The sequence below is a fragment of the Electrona antarctica genome (assembly GCF_951216825.1).
Source record: "Electrona antarctica genome assembly, chromosome: 18".
NCBI classification, from domain to species: domain Eukaryota; kingdom Metazoa; phylum Chordata; class Actinopteri; order Myctophiformes; family Myctophidae; genus Electrona; species Electrona antarctica.
This window is the reverse complement of record NC_136799.1, coordinates 19,939,938-19,965,477: the sequence shown is the minus strand read 5'-3', so window position 1 is coordinate 19,965,477 and position 25,540 is coordinate 19,939,938. Positions and strand designations below refer to the sequence as shown.

The 25,540-nt window shown below is 42.4% G+C and overlaps 1 protein-coding gene across 4 annotated transcripts in view; it reads left to right on the top strand.

The window, feature by feature from the left end:
• smoc1 (SPARC related modular calcium binding 1) overlaps nucleotides 1–25,540 on the top strand; it is a 66,518-nt gene that overhangs the window by 25,195 nt on the left and 15,783 nt on the right. For 3 of the 4 annotated variants that reach the window (XR_013792350.1, XM_079529102.1, XM_079529100.1), the window contains exons 4-10: nucleotides 2,980–3,092; nucleotides 3,520–3,619; nucleotides 6,997–7,044; nucleotides 10,803–10,859; nucleotides 11,944–12,024; nucleotides 20,805–20,997; nucleotides 22,323–22,405. Coding sequence is in view for 3 of the 4 variants with exons in the window: in XM_079529102.1 (XP_079385228.1) it covers nucleotides 2,980–3,092; nucleotides 3,520–3,619; nucleotides 6,997–7,044; nucleotides 10,803–10,859; nucleotides 11,944–12,024; nucleotides 20,805–20,997; nucleotides 22,323–22,405 (675 nt within the window). In the remaining variant the exon portion in view is untranslated. The remainder of the gene's footprint in view (nucleotides 1–2,979; nucleotides 3,093–3,519; nucleotides 3,620–6,996; nucleotides 7,045–10,802; nucleotides 10,860–11,943; nucleotides 12,025–20,804; nucleotides 20,998–22,322; nucleotides 22,406–25,540) is intronic. The other variant, XM_079529101.1, reaches the window with a different exon arrangement.

Sequence of the window (25,540 nt, the reverse complement as noted above, 5' to 3'; positions counted from 1 at the left end):
GGATAGGATTTGGATTAAAGTGCATGCAACAAATACACTTGACAATCAGACACATAAATTACTAACAGATTCCAGCAACAATAGTAGAAACAGGAAAACAATATAAAACAACCTAGTCACAACTCTGACTCAGATTAAAATGAATATGTCATTATCTCACTATCTTTCAAATCTATAGGTTATGGTTAGTAAAAGTATTATTTGGTTAACCAGGGACTATCCTCTATGAACTAGCAATAAGTACCATGACTTGTAAAGTACCATGGTGCCAAAAAGTACTACTATAATGTTTGTATGTCGCCAATCTGAATGGAGCACTAAGAGCGCATAAGTCATTTAAAATCATATCCTCACGTTGTCCTCTTGTGTTGTGCTTCAAGCATTTGGTCAGGATTATGTATGTGGGCACACTGCTTCTTAGCCAACTTACAAGCACATGTGCATAAGCAAAGACATAATGAAGACATTTTAAAATGCTATAGCCACTGGTCGTAAAGTTGTTGTTTTTCACAGCTATGTTGCTATAAATCGGGGTTAGCGGTCAGGACCCATTATGGGTACGGGGTTGTTTGTGGTAGGTCCCCATCTGAGAGCAGTGCAAGCGTATTTTAATGAGCCTGCATCCCAAAACAGGACTGAATTAAATCAGGTTTTAAAGGTCTGGGAAGTCTTTTTTGTTTATCTTCTATCTGTTCTGCTTGATGACATCATGGCCCACGCCCAGTGTTCACACTGAGCGTTTTTGTTTGTGGTGTTTTTACCCATTACCCAGAGAAGGGTTACAGTATGTAGAAGAGCATACAGCACTTTTTCAACACTAGCAACAACACATGAACCCATGTATAAATGAAGCAACACATGCTTGACTTGTACTCCAAGCGTCAAAAATAGCAGATCTGCAAGCTTGTTTTAACACAGCGGATACGATGAGTTAGACCTTGTTGATGTAGATCTTCAATTAAATCAGACAGTATTTTGAGTTATGTTTAGTTTAGATGTATTCTAGTTTATTATAGTTCCCAGAGTAGTTTGAGTAGTAAACAAAAACATGCACTGCAATAATAAACATCTGTGGGAGCTTGCCAGTTCTCCACTGGAATATCTGGTGTCCTGCTGAAGGACACATTGACAGTAGATTCATGTCCTCAGGCCCTCAGAGCTGCAGTGACACAAATTCAGCTTTATCATTGGTTTGAAGATGTTGACCAACAAACTTTTAAGTAGACCAATCACACTGCAGAACTAATTTCATAATTTCAGGCTTGCTTTGGTACCTTGGTATGTAGTGGTAACGTTTCAATATAAATTTAAATGACCATTGTTGGACTTAGAATAGTACAAACCAAGCTGTGTTCCTCATAGCTTACCTCAGTGTACCTACATATGGCGAGCCATCTATCACTGAGTGAAGCCTGTGAAAGGCAGGTCAGCAGGTGGTTAATGTTTAACCTGTACGGGGCATAGAGTGAGGAAGCATGTGTTGAGTACTGAACGGCGCTATATGCACACTACGGTGTGATACTCTAGGACCCACACACAATTGTTAGTGTTAATGTGACCCTGAGGCCCCTTTTCCACCAGTTCCATCGGTTCTGTTCTTTAGTTACAGTAGGCCTAATAGGCCTATACGTGATAGGTGAATAGGTAAAATGATTATTAGTAGCTGGTAATAATACCATGAAACTTCCCCAGTTCATTACTTACACGAAGACAATCGATTTATTGTATTAAACATTTTCTGAAATTGTAAATTTAAATATGAAAATTAGGTTCAGACCTTGTTTACTGTTCTTACTGAGCAGGAGCTGTTGTACTGAGCAGGAGCTTTTGTTAAGACTTTGTTTTGTGGAAGTGAAATTTAGTTTAGTTCAAGTCAAGTCCAATTGAATTGTAGACTTGGTGTGCTTAATTTAGTTGATTTAATCTGAGTTATGTTTAGATTAATTCTAGTTTATTATTTCAGTCTAGTTCCAGTTAGTTACTCAAGAGTAGTTTCAGCAGTGATAAAGCAAAAACATGCACAGCAATAATATAAATTAGATGATGAATAACTAGATGATTCATCATTCTAGAAACTAGGATGTGTAGTAGGATGTGTAGTGTAATTTGTATGGTAACTTGAGTTGGCATTTTTTTCCTCAAAGTCTAAATATGTGTGTAATGCCTCTTTGGACTCGCTGTGATGAGCTATAGTGCTGTTATGCTGCAGCTGGATGTACTGTATGGAGGGAGGGAAGGAGCCAGGTCAACGAGGGAATGGTATTTTATGGATGGCTGAGTCAGGAAGCGTCTTAAAGTCTTGTATGCTGTAAAATTCAGAGTGTTAATTCAACTCTTAGAGCATACAAATATAACCAAACAAACCCTAAATGGTCCATTTGGTTACATTTGTTCGCTCTCTGAGTTATAAATGGACATACGGAACATACGGGTCAAATATGATCTGGACCCCAAATGATGGATGAAAATGATTCAACATGCCTAGCTAATAATGAATAACAATCGACACTAATCAAATATGCTATGATTTGATATGTATCAAATGTGAATGATCAGGTATAAATACAAATCAGAGATATAAGATAAAATGATATGGATCTCGGCATCCGCATGGGAATGTCGTGACTCCAATGTAGATCTCAGACCAGCCTGTGATTGAGGTTAGTAATCTGTGTCGTACTGTGTCGGACATACTGTATGTCTCCACATTTGGGAAAGATTGCAGCCTGATCCAACCTCATTGAATTACATTCTAAAATTAAAGTAAATATTTAAGAAATAAAAACGCGTAAATAAATTATTTAGTAGTTGGCCTACTGACACTATAAACAAGATAGTTGTTGCTAATTGGTTCAGCGGTTTGAAAAATATCCAGACAAACACAGACCAAGCCTCTCTCAGTGGTCTCGGTCACTGGTCATAGTTTTAAAAGGTGGAATGTGAAAGCTTTCGTGGCTCACGAACTTGTGATCTTTACAGATGGAGGACAATCCAAATGTCGAGTTGAGAGGAGCCAAGCCCTGGAACAGGCCAAGAGGCCGCAGGCGTCCACCTTCATCCCAGAATGCAATGAAGATGGGACGTTCGCCCAGGTCTGTATGACTGCCTTCATTTATCCCCTCTCTGTCTGTCTTTGGCTCTCACCTTGTCTCTGTCTGGCTTACTGTCTGTCTGCATTTGTTCAGACTTTTAATTAGCTGACATTATTTATCATGACATACTAAATATCTCTGCTGTCGGGGAAAAACTACTCAACTCCAAAATGTTCCTTTTTTCGGAAATAAAAAACATGCATTTTTCAGGAAAGAAAATGCAATACTGCCTCATCAAAGTTGGTATTGTGACTGCTATATTGTCAATTACTTGCATGAGAGGGGAGAGGTGGTGGAGTTAGTTGCAAAAATCGAAAACCTCAAAAATGGAGTTAGGTGGTTTCCTCCCGACAGCGGCGATATGCTATTGTACATGTTGTATATTTCCTCTCTTATGTTTGACTAATTTGTATGTCCTGTTCCCCAGGTTCAGTGCCACACTCTGACTGGGTACTGCTGGTGCGTGACTAGTGATGGCAAACCAGTGAGTGGTTCCTCTGTACACAACAGGACCCCAGTGTGTTCAGGTACTGGCACAGAGGACCTGGTAGGCTGGGGGAAGAGACTTCTAGCCATTAAAGACATGAACTCTATAGTGTCCCAATTCTGGGCATTTTGTAATATGCAAACATTCAGTGAAAATAGGCGAGAGATTTGGCATAAATAGCAGATATATAAGCACACTGAACGTAACGTGAGCTTGTAGCTATTTTCGGTACTTCACATACAATTGGGGTTTACGTGGTTAAACAACCAACTGGGTATTATACAATTGGCCATGTAGCCTAATAGAAAACTAACCTATACTTGTTGACAAGGTGTTTAAGGTCCTACTTTTCTTGAGGGTCTAGAATCAAATCCATGCCTATCCCCCGCGCCTCTCCTATGCCGTCTACATCCATTTGTTCTTCCTGTCTGCCTCAGCAAAGAAAAATACTAAAAAGACATCTCATCGTGTAATTTACTAAATTATTATATTCCAAGTAGTCATGGCTAGCGAAACATCAACTCATCAATGTCTTACCTCAGTGACTAGTGGAAAACTTCACTACTGTTCCTCCCCAAAAAAAGATCTTCTCTGTAATCATCTTGGTTTGCTACAGATTTAGCCAGTGTATAAATTCCCATTTCCAACATTTATGTCCCGTAATACTATTGCAGGTTATTTCCTATATCTGAACTGGCCTCAGTCTGCTATAGTATGCACACAGTAACATCCTGAGTCTTCATTCAACTCAGAGTGAGTACAAATGGAACCAAATGGGTTTGTACACACTCTAAAATGAACGGTCAGGATTTTACTGTACACACATTTAGGAAAAGTGATCCGTTTGTGGAAGGCCACAAAGCCACTGAGATTACAGTTTAGTGTGTTAGTAAAGAGGGGCACACAGCCAGATGTGTAGTGTGTGTCATCTGGCGTAGCAGGTGCGGGGTCAGGAAGAGAGGGCTAATAGCCATCCATCCAGGGGCCTCTTAACCCCTCCATCCCCTGTCCTCCCCTGCCCCCCTCAACCCTCACCCAATGCTTGATTTATACTTGGTTGCGTTGTGCGTTGCGAACCGAAAATAGCAGATCTACAAACTCATCAAGCATCACACCGCCATGTGTTGTGAGCATTGTAGATCTGCCTTTCTTTGGTGCGCGACACCGGCCAGTAAGTACAAATTGCGCTTAACTGCTCTCAGCAGGCCAGAGCAGAGGGGAGAGAAGCAGGCTTCTCTGCTCGCTGTTCAACCTGGATGGGAACACTTTATGATAATCACCATCATTTTCTCTGTGAAGATAATACACAGGGGCCTTTGCCAGAACGTGGCTTTGTGGAGCCGCGAGACCATGTGGTGCAAATTTGGTGTGGAGAGAGTGGTTGCATGCCGCTCTCTCTGGCTGGCTCTGTGTGTGTGCATCGCTCTCTCTCTTTCTCTCTCTCTCTCTCTCTCTTTGTCTCTCTGTTTCTCTCTCGCTCCTTGCTTTCTCTTTCTCTTTCACTTACTCATTCATTCTCTCTTTCTCCTTGCTTTCTATCCCTTTGCCCTTGTTTTATCCCCCCCTCTCTCCCCCTCCTCTCTCCCTCCCCCTCTCTCCCAGTCGCCTTTATGCTCCCAGATTCAACCTGTGGCCATGTGTCATTTCTTCACTCTGAATCATTAACGCTCACATACCGAAGATGATGATAATGTGTCCATTCATAGCCAAGAGCAGTTAAGTTGTCTGTTCTGAATAACCAACAGTATTAGAAAGCACATTACGACACAACCGTACAGTGTCTACCAGTCTCCCCATGTGTCCTGCATAAGCTCCAATATTTCCGTTGTTTCTTGCAAAGGTGTATGTACCCCACTGTTAGCCCTACCAGTGCGTTAGTGAGTTCTCACTAACGCCCTGCCAGGAAAGCCTCTGCTGCTCACGGGTAAAAAAAAAAGCACTGCCGTGCCAGGGGTCCAACTTTACCAACAATAAACAAAACTACTCCGCTAATCACCGAGACAAAGCCTGTTTTGTGTTGCCGAAAGTCTATTCTCCAGGCTGGGAAGCCTCTCAGCACCCCAGCTTCTCTGTATAATATACTTTTTGGTCATGAAATAAAACAAAATATTTTATTTAGAGCACCCTCTACAGATCTGGTCAATGGGTAATTTATGTTGACCAGATCTGTAGAGGGCGCTCTAAAGAAAATATGAGCTTAGCGGAGTATTTTTGTTTATTTTTGGTAAAGTTGGACCCCTGGCACGGCAGTGGAATTTTTACCCGTGAGCAGCAGAGGCTTTCCTGGCAGAGCGTTAGTGAGAAGTCGCTAACGCACTGGAGCAGGACTACCCCACTGTCAGCCTCAAACAAACACTGACTCCACAGACACCAGAGGATTAGAATCTAGCGCCACTTACTGCAGTAGCTCTCTGCTCTAGCTGGTCCTGGAGATTCCAGAGTACTTTAGTTTGCAGTACTATGCACTATGCGTTACTGCAGTAGCTCTCTGCTCTAGCTGGTCCTGGAGATTCCAGAGTACTTTTGTTTGCAGTACTATGCACTATGCGTTACTGCAGTAGCTCTCTGCTCTAGCTGGTCCTGGAGATTCCAGAGTACTTTAGTTTGCAGTACTATGCACTATGCGTTACTGCAGTCTGCACCTTAACTCTGCCTTCACTCCGCTCTCAATGGAAAAAGCGTTTAACTCACAACTTCAGATGCCCCCCGCTACACCCTTTGACCCAAATCAATCATTTCACATACATTTGCAGGAAACTTCCGTGAATTTATGGGAACTCATGCTGGGACAAGTGGACTGACAGGTAGTAAATTTAATTCCAATTGCCTTCACCTAAATCCCCCCTCTCACCTCATATTCAAATGGGTTTGAGTAGTCTTTAATTTCTTTTTTTGCTCATTGCCTCAGTATCCATGCATGCCTGACTTGACTTCCTGTATGCACAAAATCACAAGAGTTAACGTCACGTGTATGTCTCAATTTTACCATAATGGCTCCCCCACTGAACCAGTAATCACAGATACACGAATCACAATACATAGATACATGTTTGGTGCTAACATATTAGAATATTTGTTCCATCCAGTAGGCCTATAACTATATTGTTCAAATCTTGGGCCTTGGGTGGTATAATGGGTCGTCTACTACGTATATGGGAGTGGATCGGTCTACTATTTTGTGCTGTCTGTTGAGTTGATGAGGGAAAAAGGTTTTCCAAAATGAGATATCCAGCCACATATTAACAGTCATAACTTTTGATTCATTGACGTTTTTATTGACAAATTCATGCATGAACATATATTTGTACATATGTCAAAATGATAAAACACAAAAAGCTTCAGAACTTATGACAGTCACCTGCAAAAACCTTTTGTAATGTGTGACTATTATGTGAATGTTGTGCTTTCTCTCTGAAGGGTCAGTAACCGATAAACCACCTGGGCCCCCCAGCTCTGGTAGAAAAGGTGAGTTGAGATCTGCTATTAGTTGTGTGTGTGTGTGTGTGTGTGTGTGTGTGTGTGTGTGTGTGTGTGTGTGTGTGTGTGTGTGTGTGTGTGTGTGTGTGTGTGTGTGTGTGTGTGTGTGTGTGTGTGTGTGTGTGTGTGTGTGTGTGTGTGTGTGTGTGTGTGTGCATACTGTGTATATATAAGTATACATGTGTCATTTGCATGTCTGTGTGTTTATGTATGCGTTTTACATAATGCAAAGTTCAGCCTCTCTTTTGACCTGCTTTCGTTACATTTGTGTACAGAGTCCAAATGTGTGCAAAGCTGGAAGATACTGTTACTTGTATATTATGTATAAAAGAAAGAAAGAAAGAAAGAATGAATTGAGCTCATAATGTAAAACTAGCCTTAACGTGTTTAAATCAATTAATGTGTAAGGCTACAAATTTGACCAAATTTGACCATTTCAGGTGATTTGTAGTTTACCTTAAAAACATTTTGGCTTAAGTCAACACACCGAGAAGAACATTCCATATTCTGTGTCTCTTGCCAAGCACACATAATATTCATTCAATGCTGCGTTTTCTCCTGTTTTACAGCAACATTCAATATACAATCAAAGTATCAAAGCTGCTATACAAGTTGTTGATCATAGCCTATAAATCATATATAACGGTTGCCGTTCAGTCTTGGGGAAACTTGTACGGGGGAAAGAAACCGTGCTATACATCGTGCTCGAGAGATTCCTCACCTCTGGCAGTGGAGCAAGCTATCCTCTTGTCTGACCCCCCCCCCAAACCTAGATATAGATACATTCTTTACACCTCCACAGGACATAAGGTTTACTACTGTAAACCACCCCTTGTCTTTCCCTAGCCCCTAGGGTGGTGTATACCGGTGGAGTCTTTGTGTGTGTGTGTGTGTGTGTGTGTGTGTGTGTGTGTGTGTGTGTGTGTGTGTGTGTGTGTGTGTGTGTGTGTGTGTGTGTGTGTGTGTGTGTGTGTGTGTGTGTGTGTGTGTGTGTGTGTGTGTGTGTGTGTGTGACTGTGTGACTGTGTGTGTGTGGGGGGGGGGGGGGGGTATTATGTAGCAGATGCATGTGTGTGTGTGCTGGACTGGTCTTTCCCCCTTTGTATCCAAATGGACTAATTTGGTTACATTTGTACACTCTAAATTACAAATGATATGAACATTGAGGATTTGACTGTGTACTTGACAAATAATTATTGTTTTAATCTACTTTCAGCAGCAGCTGATAAGTGCTATTTATGACATCAGGACATTACAATACAGATGTTCACAACACGTACAAAAAAGAAAACCTAACTTTTTATTGTAACAGTTTATGTAAGCACATTGGATAATGCTAGGTGTAACAGAAGCATTTCATTTGGTTTGTAAACAGTTCTAGTAAACATAATTAATTCTACATAATGTGTACATTCAAGTCACGGGAAGTGATGCTTAACTATGGAATATAGTTGTGGAAATTTGATGGGGTTTAGTTATTTAAGCTGCTGCCATCACAAGACTCCTCAGTCGTTCGCATTTGGTTGGAATGTTCCGGTGACTTCAAGACTGGATACACACAGGTAAGTATTTAAGGCAGCTCAATTCACTGAAAAAGTGAAAGTACCCAGACCCTGTTTTTGTGTTCCTGAGTATGATTTATTTATAATATTGGATAATTTCTTACCGTGCACACGTTTTGCTCAAGTCTGGTTGGTCTTTGTCAGGTAAAACTGATCTGATCACATACATAATCATTTGGATTGTGTACTGTACATACAATCAGCATTATTCAAGAATAATATGTAGTAGTGTAGCAAGACGTCAGAACCGAAGACCCTGCTTGCAGTACCTAGAAGCCGTGCTGCTCATTACACCCAACTGGAAATGTTGGCTCAAGGATGATGCCAGAAAGTCAAAAATCAGTAGGCTTCATCGTGCAATAACTGCAATTTCACTATTGCATTATGAGATATCTTTAGTGCTGACATTTTCGCCTAATGGAAAGGTCATGGGGTTACGCAAATTGGGTTTCATCATCCAGGGAGCATGAATGGCAATCTGCCCAAAAGATTTTGAGATTACTTCTGTGCAAGCGGAAGTTTTGACCTGAGGCTAGTGGAAGATTTGACCTAAGACGGTGAACTGGCTGGCATAAATTTAAACTCATTCGTATAACCAGTTGTCTAATTATAGTATAAGACAATGGCATGTGTGGTCTGTAAATACAGGTGTGTTCACATTTACCTGATGAAGACCAGTCTTGGTGAAAACATTGTGCTCCCAGTGAGATATAATCCAATAAACACAAAAGCTGTGGGCAGGTATTTTCTATTTTTCTTTAATGAATTTTTGCTACCGAGCACCTGCAAAATTACTATGGATGTGTGTGTTTCTTCGAGACTTTTAGCCCAGCACAATGTAAGACTGGGAGATGACCTATTCACTAGACCTGAATGAATTATTGAAACCTGAAAAACTTATTTCAGCATTGTGATTCAGCCTGCTTAGACAAAAAAATGGGGAGTTGTTTGACATTTGGGATAATCTAATTGAACCTCTATTTGTGCCGGGTGAGATTAGTCCATTCTAGAGACATAGTTGGACTCACTTCAAATGCTAATTTGAACCAGATCTGCTTTGAAATGTTTCGCTTCCCCTTTTCTTATCTACTGGCACCCTAGTCCACCCTAATACAGAATTCATCTGTATTATTTAATACAGTTTAATGAGCTAAATGTGAACATGAATAATGCTTTACCAAAGCTAGAACGATATTATGGGGCCTGCTTTTAGTGTGGGGAGAAACATCTGTATGTCCACAAATACAGACTGGACTGAAAAATCACACTTGTGTGAAGTGAGCGGTGCAACTATACTTTTATTGTTATAGTTACTGTAGTGGACATAGCCGTTCCTACTCCAAAAACACATAGGGACATACGGACATAGCTGTTCCTACTCCAAACACTACTCCAAACACACATAGGGACATACAGACATAGCTGTTCCTACTCCAAACGCTACTCCAAACACACATAGGGACATACGGACATAGGGACACAAAAAGCCAGTCATCATTGGAGCAGTGTGCACTGCTCAAAAACACATAGTGTAGGAGGAAGAACTGGCAAAATATTAGCTCTTGAACATTGCTCGTCTACTGTATTTATTCAACAAACAATTGAGATTAATCTTCACCTGTTCGTTAGTGGTGGGGCAGCCTTTCTTTTGTACGTTTTTGTTGTTTTCTTTGTCGACTGTACCCCCATAGAAAGCTACATGAGAGCAGGTCTACACCTGCAGCGCTCATGCAGGCTAACCGTCAAGAGAGATTCTTGATTGGGAGGGGGGGTCTCCTCATTCTTGTGTCTGTATACGTGCACTGCTTCTGAGCATACGCACTTGTGTGTATGGATGCATGGTGGATGTATCGTGTATGTGATAGCCTTATCGTGCTGGTGTGAGAACGAGTGCCTATGAAAGGAGTTAATTTCCTGTGTGCAAGTGAGATATACAGTAGACGTATGTGGGAGGTCTGTCTCCATGTTTCTGTGATTCAGTCTCTTATTTACTCTGACTTTATTCTTTATCTTTATTCTCTCTCTCTCTCTCTCTCTCTCTCTCTCTCTCTCTCTCTCTCATATTACTCTGCTGTCTTGGCCGGGCCATGTGCAAATCCCAACCATTCAACACTTCTGGAGAGTAGATTGTATTAACCTCAATAATGGTAGTCTCCTTCCATTTCTTTCTCACTCTGAACCCAGATGATGGCTCCAAGCCCACCCCCACCATGGAGACCCACGTCCTCCCTGAAGGTGAAGGTAGGTTCTCTCCAGTCTCGACCACATTGGACAGTAGCATCCCTATTCTGGACATGTTAATAGGCAAACATCCGGCGAAAATAGCCGATCAACACGCCCCATTGCGAGATGGGCTTTTTCAGGCGAAGATATTTGGGGTAGAGGTATGGAGATATCACACTACAGATCCCTGGGGGACCCCGGTCAACAAAGTAGGGCTTAAGTGGGTAAAACGGTTATTTCTAATCAGATGCAGCCACTGGTTAATTATGCAACATTGTTTCCATTGAGGTCCTACAGTATGTATCCAATCCATACAGTACAGGTTATTTTATGCATTAATCTATGAATCCATAGATCCATATATGTTTGCATCTGTTTTCCGCATACATGTATACTTGTAACGGAATTGTTCTATGTACTACCCGGTCTCTCCCAAACACGTTGAAATAGCATGGAATTGCAATTCCGTACACGCCTAGAAAACCCCAAAATCCATACTGTATGACACTGAAATCCTCCCATAGACAATGACGGAGGGGCGCCGTCTCTACCGAACTTGAGCCACGGGAGACGCCACCGAGCGGCCCTAAAGGGCTGCGAGTTGCCGTGTCGAGCGTTGCAAAGTTCGGTAGAGCCGACTCAGCCCTGTCCGAGTTGTAACCCGATATGCACAGAATAATGATATGCAGTAAATAATGTCAAACCCGAACTCAACCAGCCCTACCCAGCAACGGTGAAATAGCACTTCGTACTAGTGAAAGCCACGCCTCTGTCGCAAAACAGTAGTTAATATGTACGGATTTGGGGGTTTTCTAGGCGTGTATGTACGGAATTGCAATTCCGTGCTATGTCGCCATATTTCTGTGAGATGGGCTTGATTACATGCATACTTTATTAAAGTGATATTTCCGTGTATATCATAACAATCAACACACCAATAGTTTTGTATACAGTACCTCTTATTTTGTCCCTGCAACAAGTATTCTATTAAAACGAGACCAATTTCCCTCACACCTGAATACACTGACACTGATGTACAAAATGTACATAAATTATAAATATGGGTAATCTGAGACTTTGATTTGTCCTTCTGTACTTGCAGAGATCACGGCTCCCACACTGTGGATCAAACAGTTGGTTTACAAAGAGAACAAGCAGAACAGCTCCAACTCCAGGAGGCCAGGTGAGGGAACCCCATTTACTGCACCCATACACCACTATACACCAAACACATGTACTGTACACCAAAGTACACCAAACCAATATACTGTATCCATACACCACCACTGTACATTTCAAACTTATGTTTTTTTGTGAGTGTCGCACAAAAGTAGCTTGATACTGACCACATTCTTTCCTGATCTTCCTCTTGATTCACGTCTTCGGAAATATAATTTTGTGATTATAAAATATTGAGCATATTGGTTCCTGGGAATTACTTTCATTTCCTGTAACAGTTACTAGAGGTGTGTATTCATCTTTTTGGCCTCTTACATAGACTCTGAAATAATAGCTAATGTTATCGACAAAATGCTTTTAGCAAAACGGTTTTGTCCCAGTACACTGTCCCAAATATATAGCAACACACAACGTTTTGGGCACATAATTGAAAGATTTGCCTGTAACTGTAAGATAGTACAAAGCTCCCATGTGCCCCCCTCGAATGATGAATAATGATGAAGCCACTTTTCTACTGTAAGTCCAGATTCCCTGCTACTACACCACTGTTTTGACAATATCATTGAGTGGAGAAAAGCCTTTTGTGATAACCAGTGGTGGAATAAGTACCTTTTTTACTTTTAAAATTTTTAGTATCAATACTGCAATATAATAGTATCAATACGGCAATATTTAGTAGAAATACTCTGTTACAAGTAAAAGTCCAGAATTTAAAATGTATTTGAGTAAAAGTACTAAGTATTGGCATCAAAATGTACTTAAAGTACCAAAAATAAAAGTACTAATTATGCAGAATGTCCCATTTCAAGTTTTCAAGTTTACAAACTCACAATGCGCCCGCATCACAAGCGATGCATTGTGAGCTTGTAGATCTGCTTTCTTCAAATGGCCAAAGATGTAGTGGAGTAGAAGTATTGGAAATGATAAATACTCAAGTAAAGTGCAAATACCTCAAGATGTTACTTAAATACAGTACTTGAATACATGCACTTAGTTACTTTCCACCACTGGTGATAACCAAGTAAATGGTATACTTTGTGGAATGTGAAGATGTAGCCAGTACAAAATCAAAGTCCTTTTCACATGGTTTTATTTACCTGGCTCTCACGGACAGAGACCACAGATGTGTTTCAACCAAACAGGTCTTCCTCAGCGTTGTTCACAACCTTTATTTAACCTGGAGCCTTCTGCTTTGCAGCCATTTCTCCTACTTTGCGAATGTCAATATGGCTCCGGCCAGTCTAATTCATTGCAAAGCCTCTTCGTGTTTTCCACCAGCTTCTGGGATGAAATGTAAAACTTCTTCAAGGAAAATCCAGGCCCTGCTCCACGCTGCTGGGATTAGGTTTCTCTAGTTTCTTTCCTTTGGTGTAATTTGTTTAACTTTCTCTGTCTCCATGTTCACTGCCCTCTGGGCATGCCCAGGATGGTGGGGGGGGGGGGGTCTGCACCCAGTCACAGAGTGAGGATGGTGGGGGGGTCTGCACCCAGTCACAGAGTGAGGATGGTGGGGGGGTCTGCACCCAGTCACAGAGTGAGGATGGTGGGGGGGTCTGCACCCAGTCACAGAGTGAGGATGGTGGGGGGGGTCTGCACCCAGTCACAGAGTGAGGATGGTGGGGGGGTCTGCACCCAGTCACAGAGTGAGGATGGTGGGGGGGTCTGCACCCAGTCACAGAGTGAGGATGGTGGGGGGGGTCTGCACCCAGTCACAGAGTGAGGATGGTGGGGGGGTCTGCACCCAGTCACAGAGTGAGGATGGTGGGGGGGTCTGCACCCAGTCACAGAGTGAGGATGGTGGGGGGGGTCTGCACCCAGTCACAGAGTGAGGATGGTGGGGGGGTCTGCACCCAGTCACAGAGTGAGGATGGTGGGGGGGTCTGCACCCAGTCACAGAGTGAGGATGGTGGGGGGGTCTGCACCCAGTCATAGAGTGAGGATGGTGGGGGGGTCTGCACCCAGTCACAGAGTGAGGATGGTGGGGGGGTCTGCACCCAGTCACAGAGTGAGGATGGTGGGGGGGTCTGCACCCAGTCACAGAGTGAGGATGGTGGGGGGGGTCTGCGTAATGTGTTTGTAGGGGTGCACAGTAAAATCCTCAGTGTTAAGTTAACTCAGAGACTGTACAAATGGTTAACCATTTGTACCTCTCTTCTTGGAGTTACAAATGGATGGATAAATGAACACTGGATTTTACTGCGTAAGTGCATGTGTATAAATATGTAATTATGAGTGTGTGTAACTGTGTATAAGTATATCCATTTAGGAGTGTGTGTGTGTGTGTGTGTGTGTGTGTGTGTGTGTGTGTGTGTGTGTGTGTGTGTGTGTGTGTGTGTGTGTGTGTGTGTGTGTGTGTGTGTGTGTGTGTGTGTGTGTGTGTGTGTGTGTGTGTGTGTGTGTGTGTGTGTGTGTGTGTGTGTGTCCTTGAGTATAAATGTACACAATACATAGTAATACATGCATGTGTGTGTGTCTATACCTGCATGCATACATGTACTGTATTTGTGAGTACACACACACACACACACATGTTTACAAGTTAGCACAGTGTTATTTTTGACAGGACATTTTGATTTTAGTTTTAGTCATAGTCTCTTGAATAGTTTTAATTTAGTTTAATCACATTTTAGTCACCTGTAATGTCTTAGTGTTCGTCTAATTTTAGTCCACTAAATATCATGAGATTTTAGTCGACTAAATCTACAGTTGATTTAGTCGACTAAAATGTATTTTGGCGGGCCTTGATGCCGTCGTAATGATTGATTTTACACTTACGCTGAAAATAGCCGATCTACAAGCTCACAACGGGCCTCGCTACGACGTGTTGTAGATCTGCTATTTTCATCATGCAACCAAGTGTAAAATGACTTATACTGGATCTCTTGTCCACTAGTCCCTTCCTAACATTTTTGTCTAGTTTTTATTTGTTGACGAAATTGTCAGTATATTTTGTCTTAGTTTTAGTCATCGTATCTTAGTTTTCATTTAGCTTTCATCAGTGAAAAAAGGTAGTCGACGAACATTTTTTGTTATAGTTTTAGTTGACAAGATCAACACTGAGTTAGCATGTATACGTCTTAAGTAGTACTATACCGTCTCACCTAAGCATGGGCCACAAATTGCTTCTAGCATTTTATTTAATCATTACATGTGATTGATGTTCATTCGATCTGCTCTCTGTTCGCCATCCTCACTACACTTCTGTGCACAGGAGTGTGAAAGGAGTTTGGTTGTAGCATAAGGAGGATATCAGACAGGGAAGTGGTTAACTTTGAGTGATGGTGTTCCAGCAGGGGAATTTGAAGTTGGGGGCGGGGGGAGTGAGGAAGGACTGTATTTAATGGACAGATATTCACTGTGACAGCGCTTTGAAACGGCTATGGAAACACCGGCTTCCTGTTTCTGATTAGCATTCGACGTCCTGCGAGGGACGGAGGACATGGCCGACAGAAAGGATTTGTCAACACTTGAGAAGCTTAGAGAGGTGTGTGTGTGTGTGTGTGTGTGTGTGTGTGTGTGTGTGTGTGTGTGTGTGTGTGTGTGTGTGTGTGTGTGTGTGTGTGTGTGTGTGTGTGTGTGTGTGTGTGTGTGTGTGTGTGTGTGTGTGTGTGTGTGTGTGTGTGTGTGTGTGTGTGTGTGTGTGTGTGTGTGTGTGTGCGAGCGAGCGAGCGAGCGCATGTGGGTGAATAATATGCATTTGTACAAAGCTGTATTTTAGTTTGTAGATTTGTTGGGGCGAGGTTGTTAAATGAAGTGGTACTATTAGTATCTGTTATAGGGGTGAATTAAATTAAAACTGTGAGCTGGTACTACAAGTCAGTCATCATTAGTCAGAGAACTTTGGACAAGAATCTCTTTTTCTAGCCTATCTCGTTTTTTGTCAGGTGAAACCTGACATACATCTACTCATGAAATGTAGACGACAGATCGCCACCTAGTCGTGATTGGCTGCTTCTAGCCAATGGGACGGCAAAGTGACCTCTGGGCAATGGGAAGGGCTGGGAAGAGGAGAGGCTAATATCCCTGGCAGCCACACAGCCTGCAGTCACACTCACGCGTTGACGGAGAAGACACGTTTGCAATGTTCGAACATCACTCGATATAACTTAAAACCAAATGTGGCTGAAACAGCGCAGCCAATCCATTTGAAAACACGACTGAGAAAAAAAGAGAGGACAAACCTGAGAACTATTAGTGGGCAGTTTGTTTTACATCATCATTACATCGCCAAGCTATACCGAATTCCCTCCTCGATGTTGTAAGATGATAAGAGCTCCCCTCACTTCACACGGGTGTGATTTTTAACAACTAGGGAGGTGCCTACCTTGAATGATGCAAGTTATGTCTGTGTCCCTTTTATGCCTGACGTCAGAATGATGTCAGATTTCTGTATGTGTCTCTCTGTGTCCCTTCATTCCTATATATGGAGTTCTGTGTCAGGCATGCCAAAATATGGAGTGTTGGGATGTCAGAACAGGCCAGCTTGTGGAGTTCTGTGTCAGGCATGCCCAAATATGGAGTGTTGGGATGTCAGAATAGGCCAGCTTGTGGAGTTCTGTGTCAGGCATGCCCAAATATGGAGTGTTGTGAGTTCAGACATACGTACAGACAGAAACTTGGTGCATTTATAGATGGATAGATATTTCTCTCTTTCTTACTCTCATCCTTGTTCTTTATCCCTCCCCATCAATTTTCTGCCTATGTCCATTCTCTTTCACTGTCTCTTTCTGCCTGTCTTCTTCCTTGGAAAAGCTGAGTACTCACCATGAGCAGCTCTCCTGCGTTCTCAGCTCTGTTCATTCATTGGCTCCTTGTCTCTGGCTATTCCGTAACTCTGATTTAGGGAGATGTGTAGAGTGGAAGTGTGTGTTTGCTTGGCCAAGAACATACATCTACTCATGAAATGTAGACGACAGATCGCCACCTAGTCGCAAAGACAAATTTTCAAACCAATAGTCTACTGGAAGCCCCCATAGGTCCCTTAGAACCAGAAATGTTGGTTAGTATAAACTTTTATGATTTAATCTCTGCTAAGCCTATAGATGACATTTAATGTCATCTATAGGCTTAGCAGAGATTAAGCTTGGTTGCTAAAAGTTGCACGTTGTGGCCTATTTTTGTATTTGTCCAGTTTTTCACGTGTCTATGAGGTGACAGTACTTCATTAGACACCCTGGAGTTGTTTTTATGTGCAATGGTGTATTAACTTTGTATTTAGGGTTTCTTCCTGGAGGCTGAACCCTTGACAGTCAAACGGGCCAGTACAGTAATATAGTGACATCACACTATCAAGTGCCCAAGCCGGAGATTGATAAATAGGACGGAGATTAATGATATCAAAACCGATCGCTTCGCTCCACAGCCTAGGAGCGCTTGTTGCCCAATCCGATCACGTGTCAAACAGTGACACGTCATCGAAAATGTTCCCTGCCTGTTTAGCTGACGAAAACGAAAATCTTGTGTTTGACGGCCTTCCGCGGTCCAGTCGCTAGTCGCGATAGATTTATTCTTACCTCCCGTTGTTGTCGAGTGGTGTGGCTATTGTTAGCTGCTACACAGACATGCACACCAACTTCCGGTGCGCCGGTAAAAGTGGTCCGGGCGCTATAAATGATGGGCACATGAAATGGATTAAATAATTCCTGTGCTACTAAGGCGTTAACAACCTACTGTATAGGCAAAACATTCTAAATTTCATCATTCTTTAAGTATCATGTGACGTGTCAAACTAGGGGGTTTTCATGATTCTGAATCCATTCCAAGCATTAGTTTTGCACAAAAAACACTCCTTGGGCTAAAAACTGCCATAGCCGTCATCACAAATGTGATGTGGTCAGCACATTTGGGCTATGGCCGTTGAAATGGCAAAATGTTTTACCAAATGTCAATGTAACACCATATTGTGGCACACTACATTTTCAAATTGTGAAAGATTTATGCAACCAACTCTCGATTTTAACAGATTGGATGTGTGTTGTCAAATAACACTGTTATTTTAAGGGTACCTACTCTTTATCATCTGCCTCTTTCTTTTTTTATCTAGAATCCCCGCTCTCTTTGTCATAGACACGAACGTGAAAGCGTGTGCACGCATGCACATGCTTTCATAGAACTCCCACAGAATGCTGCAGAGAGCATTGCCGTGATTAGATCACAGCTGAAAGTGATTGGAGTGTAGCGAAGAAGAGAAAGATGGCGTGCGTGCGTGCGTGCGTGCGTGCGTGCGTGCGTGCGTGCGTGCGTGCGCGCGCAAGGGGGGGTGGGATTGCTGGACTAGTGTCTCAAAGAAATGGAGAGAGATTGAAAGAGGGAAGGAAGAAGAGAGGTTTGGGGATAGTGGGCTGGATAGAAAGGCTGAGGAGGGAAACAGAGGGAGGATAGAAAGAAGAGAGGGAAAGAGAGTGCCATATAGAAAGTGGAAGAGGGCATTCTCTGATTTCACTTTGGATTGTTGGACTGTCATTTTGCATTCCTCTAATAATCACAGAAGTAGTTTGAGCTCTTGGTCAAAGATCACACACACATGGCATGCACACGCACTTCCAATTCCAAACTCCACCCCAACTTGATCTTACTTGTGCACTTATTTTAGGGACACTGATCTATTTAGAAATGTTCTGCAAATGTTCTGCGTCTCCAATGCAATCCCTATCATTGGAGCAAGGTAATTGGAAAACAAAAATGGAACCTCCCACATCAATAAACAGTAAATAGAGCAGAAACAAATCTTTGTGAGGCGGCTCAGGACGAGAAGCATGTAGATTAAGTTTCACGTACACACAAGAAACTTGCGGGGGCTCACATAGCCTGTGTCCAGCCTTTTTCCATTTGAATGTATAAAAAACAAATTTCTTTTGGGAATCGCACTGCCTGGCGCCAGCATACCCCTCTGTATAATAAACAGTGCTAAATAATTTTGATGTGAAGAGACCTTGGCAAGGAGCGGAGCGGCCGCACAGCGCTAAGAACACTTGAACGTGAGCCCTCTGTGGAAAAGTTCTGGGGGAGCGGAGGGGGACACGCTTGGCCTTGTGATGGCAACACTGCTCAGAAAGCAGGCGTACATGCTCTCTCTCACGCACGCACAAATGCACGGCACTCACACACGCACGCACACACAAACGCACGCACACATGTCATACTGTAGATGCATACATGCAGACACATGTTACATCAGGCCAATGTGGGGCTACAGACATGGCAGCGACAGCCATAGATTGAAGATTAATTTGTACTGGCCAAAAAGACCTGATCTACAAGATAACACCTCACACACCATAGTACCACAGATTATGACTTGTATTCTTTACAATGTACACTATCTGAGAAGCATGTGTTAACTGTGGTTTGGCTAGTTTTAAACATTTGTTGGTAAATTACCACTTTTATCAGTTTACAGCTATGTGGTAAGCAGCAGTTCCCCCCCAGGGTTTTTCAGTATTTATTTAGTTTGCTGTGGGTGTGGGTTTTGTAAATCCTCTAAATGAAGTTGACTTACAGTGTACTAGCTGCCTTCGCGTCCCATTAGAGGTAATATGGAGACATGTTAAACAGGCTCTGCTCGACCCAGTGGGTGTTCAGACCACCTCACCAAAGCAATCCAAACTAAATGAACCAAATGCACCCACGTTGGTGCCATTTGTAAACTCTGAACAGTCTGGATTTTAGAGTGTAGGAAGAGTCTCCATCCTCCAAATGGCTATATCAGGTACCATACTTGCTTGAATACCCCTTGAGCGCAAACTATAGTAGTACAGGTAGTACACACTACCTGTGTGGTTGGCTTGGCTCTGCTCTGCGCTGCGAGGGACCAAAAAGGATGCTTCTGTTCTGTTGTTGCACCTTAAAATGAGCAGTGGTGGACAAAATATAATAAACATTTTCATTGAATAGGCCTACAAGAGTACTCAAATACTCAAGGTATTCAAAGTACATACTTTAAAAAAGTATTCAAAAGTACAAATTATAAAGTACATTTTCATATTCCTAATATGAATGCTGTGTTTCACATTAAAAGGTTTCCCCAAAAAAATATTGAAAATATCACGTTGTGAGCTTGCAGATCGGCTATTTTTGCTATAATTGAAATATGGTTAAAAAAGTGGTTAATTCATAATCATAATGATTTTTTTTTCCCTTCCTAGAAATGTTAAAACTGTGAAAGTCATAAAAAAATACAAATTCAAGTGTCCAGATATACTTGAGTATTTACTCAAGGACAGTCCTCAAATAAATGTACAGTACTTGTTACTGGAAAATGAGAAGGGGATTAGTGGTCTTTTCTTTTTTAAATAGGGAGGTAAAAGGCCCTCTTCACCGCCACAGCAACAGGATTAGCTGTGGCCATTGTTCTGCTTTGTCCTTGTCGGTGCGTTGAGAGTGAGCGATGAACTAAATGGAGGTGAATATAAATACAGTGAGGTGAAGGAGGGTTTTACATGAGCATCTCTCAAGTGCTGAGCGCCTGCTGTTGAATGATAGTGGATGAGATTGTGGTGGGTGAAAACCTAGTTTAAAGACTAATGCGACCTGGAGAGGGACTGGAAAAGTTCCCTGAGGCCAGTCTGGGGTCAGGGGCTTGGTGTAAGAGACATATATTGTCTCAAAAACTTTCTATTTTTTCTTCCTATGTTGTAAAGCAATCAGTTAATTTGGTATCTTTCACTCCGTCCATCAAAGATGGCCCTCAAACAAGACTTTTTTCATTTTTCATGTATGTGTTCATTGTGTGTCAGTACATTCCAATGATATGTCCGTATTGAGTGTGCTTCTCACAATTTTTAGAGAAGGTTCCCTCTTGTGACCAGGAGAGGCAGAGTGCTTTGGACGAAGCAAGGCAGAATCCCCGTGAGGCAATATTCATACCAGATTGTGGGCCCGGAGGGCTTTACAAGCCAGTCCAGTGCCACCAGTCGACGGGCTACTGTTGGTGTGTTTTGGTGGACACGGGGCGACCTATTCCTGGAACCTCCACCAGGTACTATGGGATTACATCATATCTGTCTGTGTCTCTACTGTGTAGACCGTATTATTTAATACTTTAGTAACCGAACACCGCTTTAGTATGTTAGAATGTGTCAAATTAAACTAATTGTTTTAATTATTGTAGCTAAATCTCTGACTGAAAAGTCAGTCAATACTACTAGTGACTTTGTAAATAGAACTGTCAATTTGTTTTTCACTACAAATCTTGGCTTGAAAGAAACTCTGAACCCATTCACCAGTGGCCGATCAGCATGGGGGGAAAAAAGAAAGTTTGCTTGCTATGACATTTCTTTTCAGTGCAACTGCTACTGCTTACATTGTTTTCAGGGGAATGGGCAAAAGCTGAATGAGTTTTTATGGGCACCATGTCAGCATAATGTATATGATGCAATAGCAAAAAGGACAAAAACTGTAAATGATGCCTTCCGTCCATGTTTTGATCTGTTGTCTGGCGTTGTTTAAAGAACTTTTATGATTTGTTTTTAGAATGTGAATATTACAATTTAGAAACTGTACTGCAGAAAAAGAGAAAGGGATCGGATGTCCAACAGATTGTAAACTTTTACGGGTCAGTAGATTTAGGTTTTAGTTTCTGAGTCATCATTATTCTCACTCACTGTAGTGTAAAGGTTGTCAGTTTACAGGATGTGCTATACCCTTTCCTGTGAGCATTTGATGAATGAGTTGTGTTACTATTCATTCTGTATGAACATGCTGAGGATACAAAGTATGTGTGAACGCTGTTGCCAGTACAGTAACCTACCTATTGTATTGAAAATCAGTCGGTGTCTCTCTCTCTTTTTCTTTATATATGTGAGCATGTGTGTGAACACGCACACATGCAAGCATGTGTGTGAGCACACACACATGCTCAGCCTCACACACGTCATACGCTTGTGGCGCACACACACACACACACACACACACACACACACACACACACACACACACACACACACACACACACACACACACACACACACACACACACACACACACACACACACACACACACACACACACATTGTATTTACGCACAATTTAACATTGGGGGGAATACATTTATTTACTACATTTTACACTACCGTGGTCATTACTTTAAAAGTGCGGCTAATGAGTGCTTGGGTATCTTCTTCTTATTTTTTGATTGCATGCTGTTACCAGCATTGGCTTGCTACCTCTTTGAAGTCTTTTGGATTCTTCGCACTTTTCCGAAGCATTTTTTAAATTCTTTCCATCATTCTCTTTCTTTGTCCTCTGTGATTTTTCTCTCTCATGCAAGCCTCTCCCCTCTGTCCTCTATTCACTCTGTAACAGGTACCAGACCCCAGACTGTGACAGTGCAGCTCGCTCTCGAGTCTCAGACACAGAGGATCCTTTCCAAGGCAGGGATCTGACAGGTCAGATGCCAAGAACTTGGAACCACACATACTCACACATCCTGGCCAAAGATGGAATCCTACTGTGCTTCAAAGACAACCACAAAGGGCAGCTGGTCAAGACCTTATTTTACAAATCTAGATGTGATGGCTGTAATAGTATTTGCTAATAATTTGCAGCATTTGTTTTAACCTGCATTTGTAGGGTTTACCAAATACAATTAAAAACAGTAACACATTAATTGCCATGATCAAAGGCAAAGTTCTTTGTTTACCCAGGGTGAATGGACTAAGCTCGAGAGATGCTTGTTTACAGCCAGACCCTGCTCATAGAACATTTCATGGTAGGGGTTCAATGCCTTGCTCAAGGGCACTTCAGCGGTGGTAATTTTAACGTGCCGGTCCGGGGATTCGAACTGGCGACCTTCCGATAACAAGACCGCTCCGCAAACCGTTCGGCCACCGCTGCCCTAAATCAAAAAATATATTCACTGGTACTAGTTTTACACTCATTTTATTGTCCTTTGTGGCAAACCCTAGTCATCTGGCACCAAAGTAGCGCAAAACAAACCATATTGGCAAATACTGTTGACCCAGGTGTTCTCTGACATGCTTCACATACCAGCCAAGACCCACTTTAATGTAATCATGGAAATTGTTTTATGCCAAAAAATGCATGTCCTTTCAGTGAACATTATTTTGCTGGATTTCAAGAACAGTGTGTTGTGTCAGTGTAATAGCTTGGTATGTGACGTTAATGCACGTGCCCTTTAAGAAGCCACCAAGCCACACTTTGTGGTGTTTGATTCCCTGTGCCGGGAAAGATCAGAGACTCAACTCCAAACCCCAAGGTCATAACCCTTAGCTCCCATACGCCTCTGCCCCCTGTTACTGCTCACTTATTTTTTGTTACCCCTGTGTTTCCCCATCATTTAAAAGTTGCATTGTAACTCTTATTTAATTCCCCCATCTGGTGAGTTTACAGAGTCAAGCGTGGCTTCTGACTGCGCAGCAGATGTGTGGTAGGTTTTTATGGAAGGTGTGAGTGTTGCGGAGGTGCGGTGGGCAGGCCGCAGAAGGCCACTTGTGGTGTTGGAGACCATGGTGTGTGTGTGGGAGGGGGGTGGGGAGTGATTTTGGCTTGGAGGAGATATTTTGATGTACTGCAGTGGGATGTTCTGAACGGCCACAACAAAGTGTGAGATTTCATCACAGTCACATAAAGGCTGAAGGGGGGGGGTGCTTGCGATTGCACGCAAGGCTTTGAAAATGAGGAAATAGTTCAGAGGGCTGTTGGCAGGTCCAGTATGTCCAGTACCTACTTGACTGTCCCTGGAACCACCAGGGGTGGGATACAAATAACTTTCAATTTAGTCAGTCAGTCAGTCAGTCAAAAAAAGAAGGTGTAGGCAGAAACTTGTTATTGCATACATTTAATGTCCCCCCCCCCCCACCACTTAACCACTTATAGTGACTTGTAGGCTAATTAATGCATTGTAATTAATGTATTATAACCATGCAAATTATAATACAATTCTGATCCCGACCAACAGAATAAGTCTGTAAGTGACCAACAATTATGAAGTATTATGATATGACCTATCAGTCATTATAAAAGGCTGTATAATGTGTTATGATTTCATTATGAGTACTCATGAGTGCTTATAATTGAAACTATAACACTGCTATAAGCAATTACATTGCTTTTATACTTGACCTTAAAAGTAATTATAAAATGTTTTTTAATGTGTTATGATTATTATATTTTATGAATGTTATGAGTGTTTATGAGGTTTTTTTAAACTAATTTATACAGTGTTATAACCAGATTATAATGCATTATAAGTATGTTTATAAAGAATTATAGACATGGAATGTGTAGCGACAACATTTTGAATGTGTTTTAACTCACCTGTCTTTCCATCTTTATAATCACTAGGCCGGTGGCCTTTGGGCCTTTTAGAGCCATTCATGTCGGGAACAACGCAAGTAATTCCACTTATTAATTCCACTGCTATGGAGCACAAATGCTTCGCGAAGCTCGGCCAACAAGTTAAGTCGATGGGTCGGGTTAGCCAACCAGAGACTTTTTTTGCAGCTTTCGCCTTTATTTTATATTTTTTATAGAGGGACAGACAGTAGGCTGACAGGAAATGGGGGAGAGAGATGGGGGAGTGACATGCAGTAAAGGCCGTCGGGATCGGGAGTCGAACCCGCGGCACACTGCCAGACTTGGGCTACCGGCCAAGGTGCCTGGACCGCTGAGCCACGGCCCAGGCCCCAACCAGAGACTTTTACTGGCCAATCAGGGTAGCCGATACATTCAATCTCCTGAATTTCTGCCTCTTTCTCAGACCCACGGGCAGATAGATACAGATATTTGATTTTTCCAATTCTCTGCACTATACCTCACAGACACACAGTACACCAAGTTTGAGACCGAATGATCAGACACTGTCCAAGTTATACCAGGGACAAACTTTGTGTGATAGACTGTAAGCCAGATCAAACCAAAACATCTTATCATCGGTCCTATGGCCTACACACAGTGTGCCCTTTTTGCCACATAGGGCACCATTCAACATACAGGGGTCGTGCTTCATAGCGTCCTAATTTAACACTTGGATAAAGGTGCAGCGAAGCAGTGCATCTCAGAGCTTGTCATGTTGTAGGAATTGCTAATTGGATTCACCTGGCTGGGGCATCGGACCACCTCCCACAGAATGCCCTGAGCCAGCAGAAAGGGAATGAATAGAACCTTTGCCACAAAGGCAGGGAGTGCGGTGTAAGAGAGAGTGGGAGAGAGACCGAGAGGAAGGAAGATTGGATGAAGAAAGAAAATAAGGACCCATTGAGAAGATTAGTTTACTATGCAGTGAGCAGTGTTTGAAGTTCCTCTTTTAGAGACACAATTAGCAAGGAAAATTTTGCACTGGTTGAGCATGCTATTAAAACCCATACATCTGGGCAATTAAAGAGAGCTACCCAAGGTGTTCAGCATCATGCCATAAAACTTAACAGGTCTGCACTGCCCAACAAAGCTCTCTTATCACCGTGCACTCCTGTGCCTCCTCTCCCCATGGGCCTCAACTCTGCCCCACTCTCTTTTCCTGAAACCCCCACAAAACACAAGCCTTTCAAACTATGCCTTTCCTG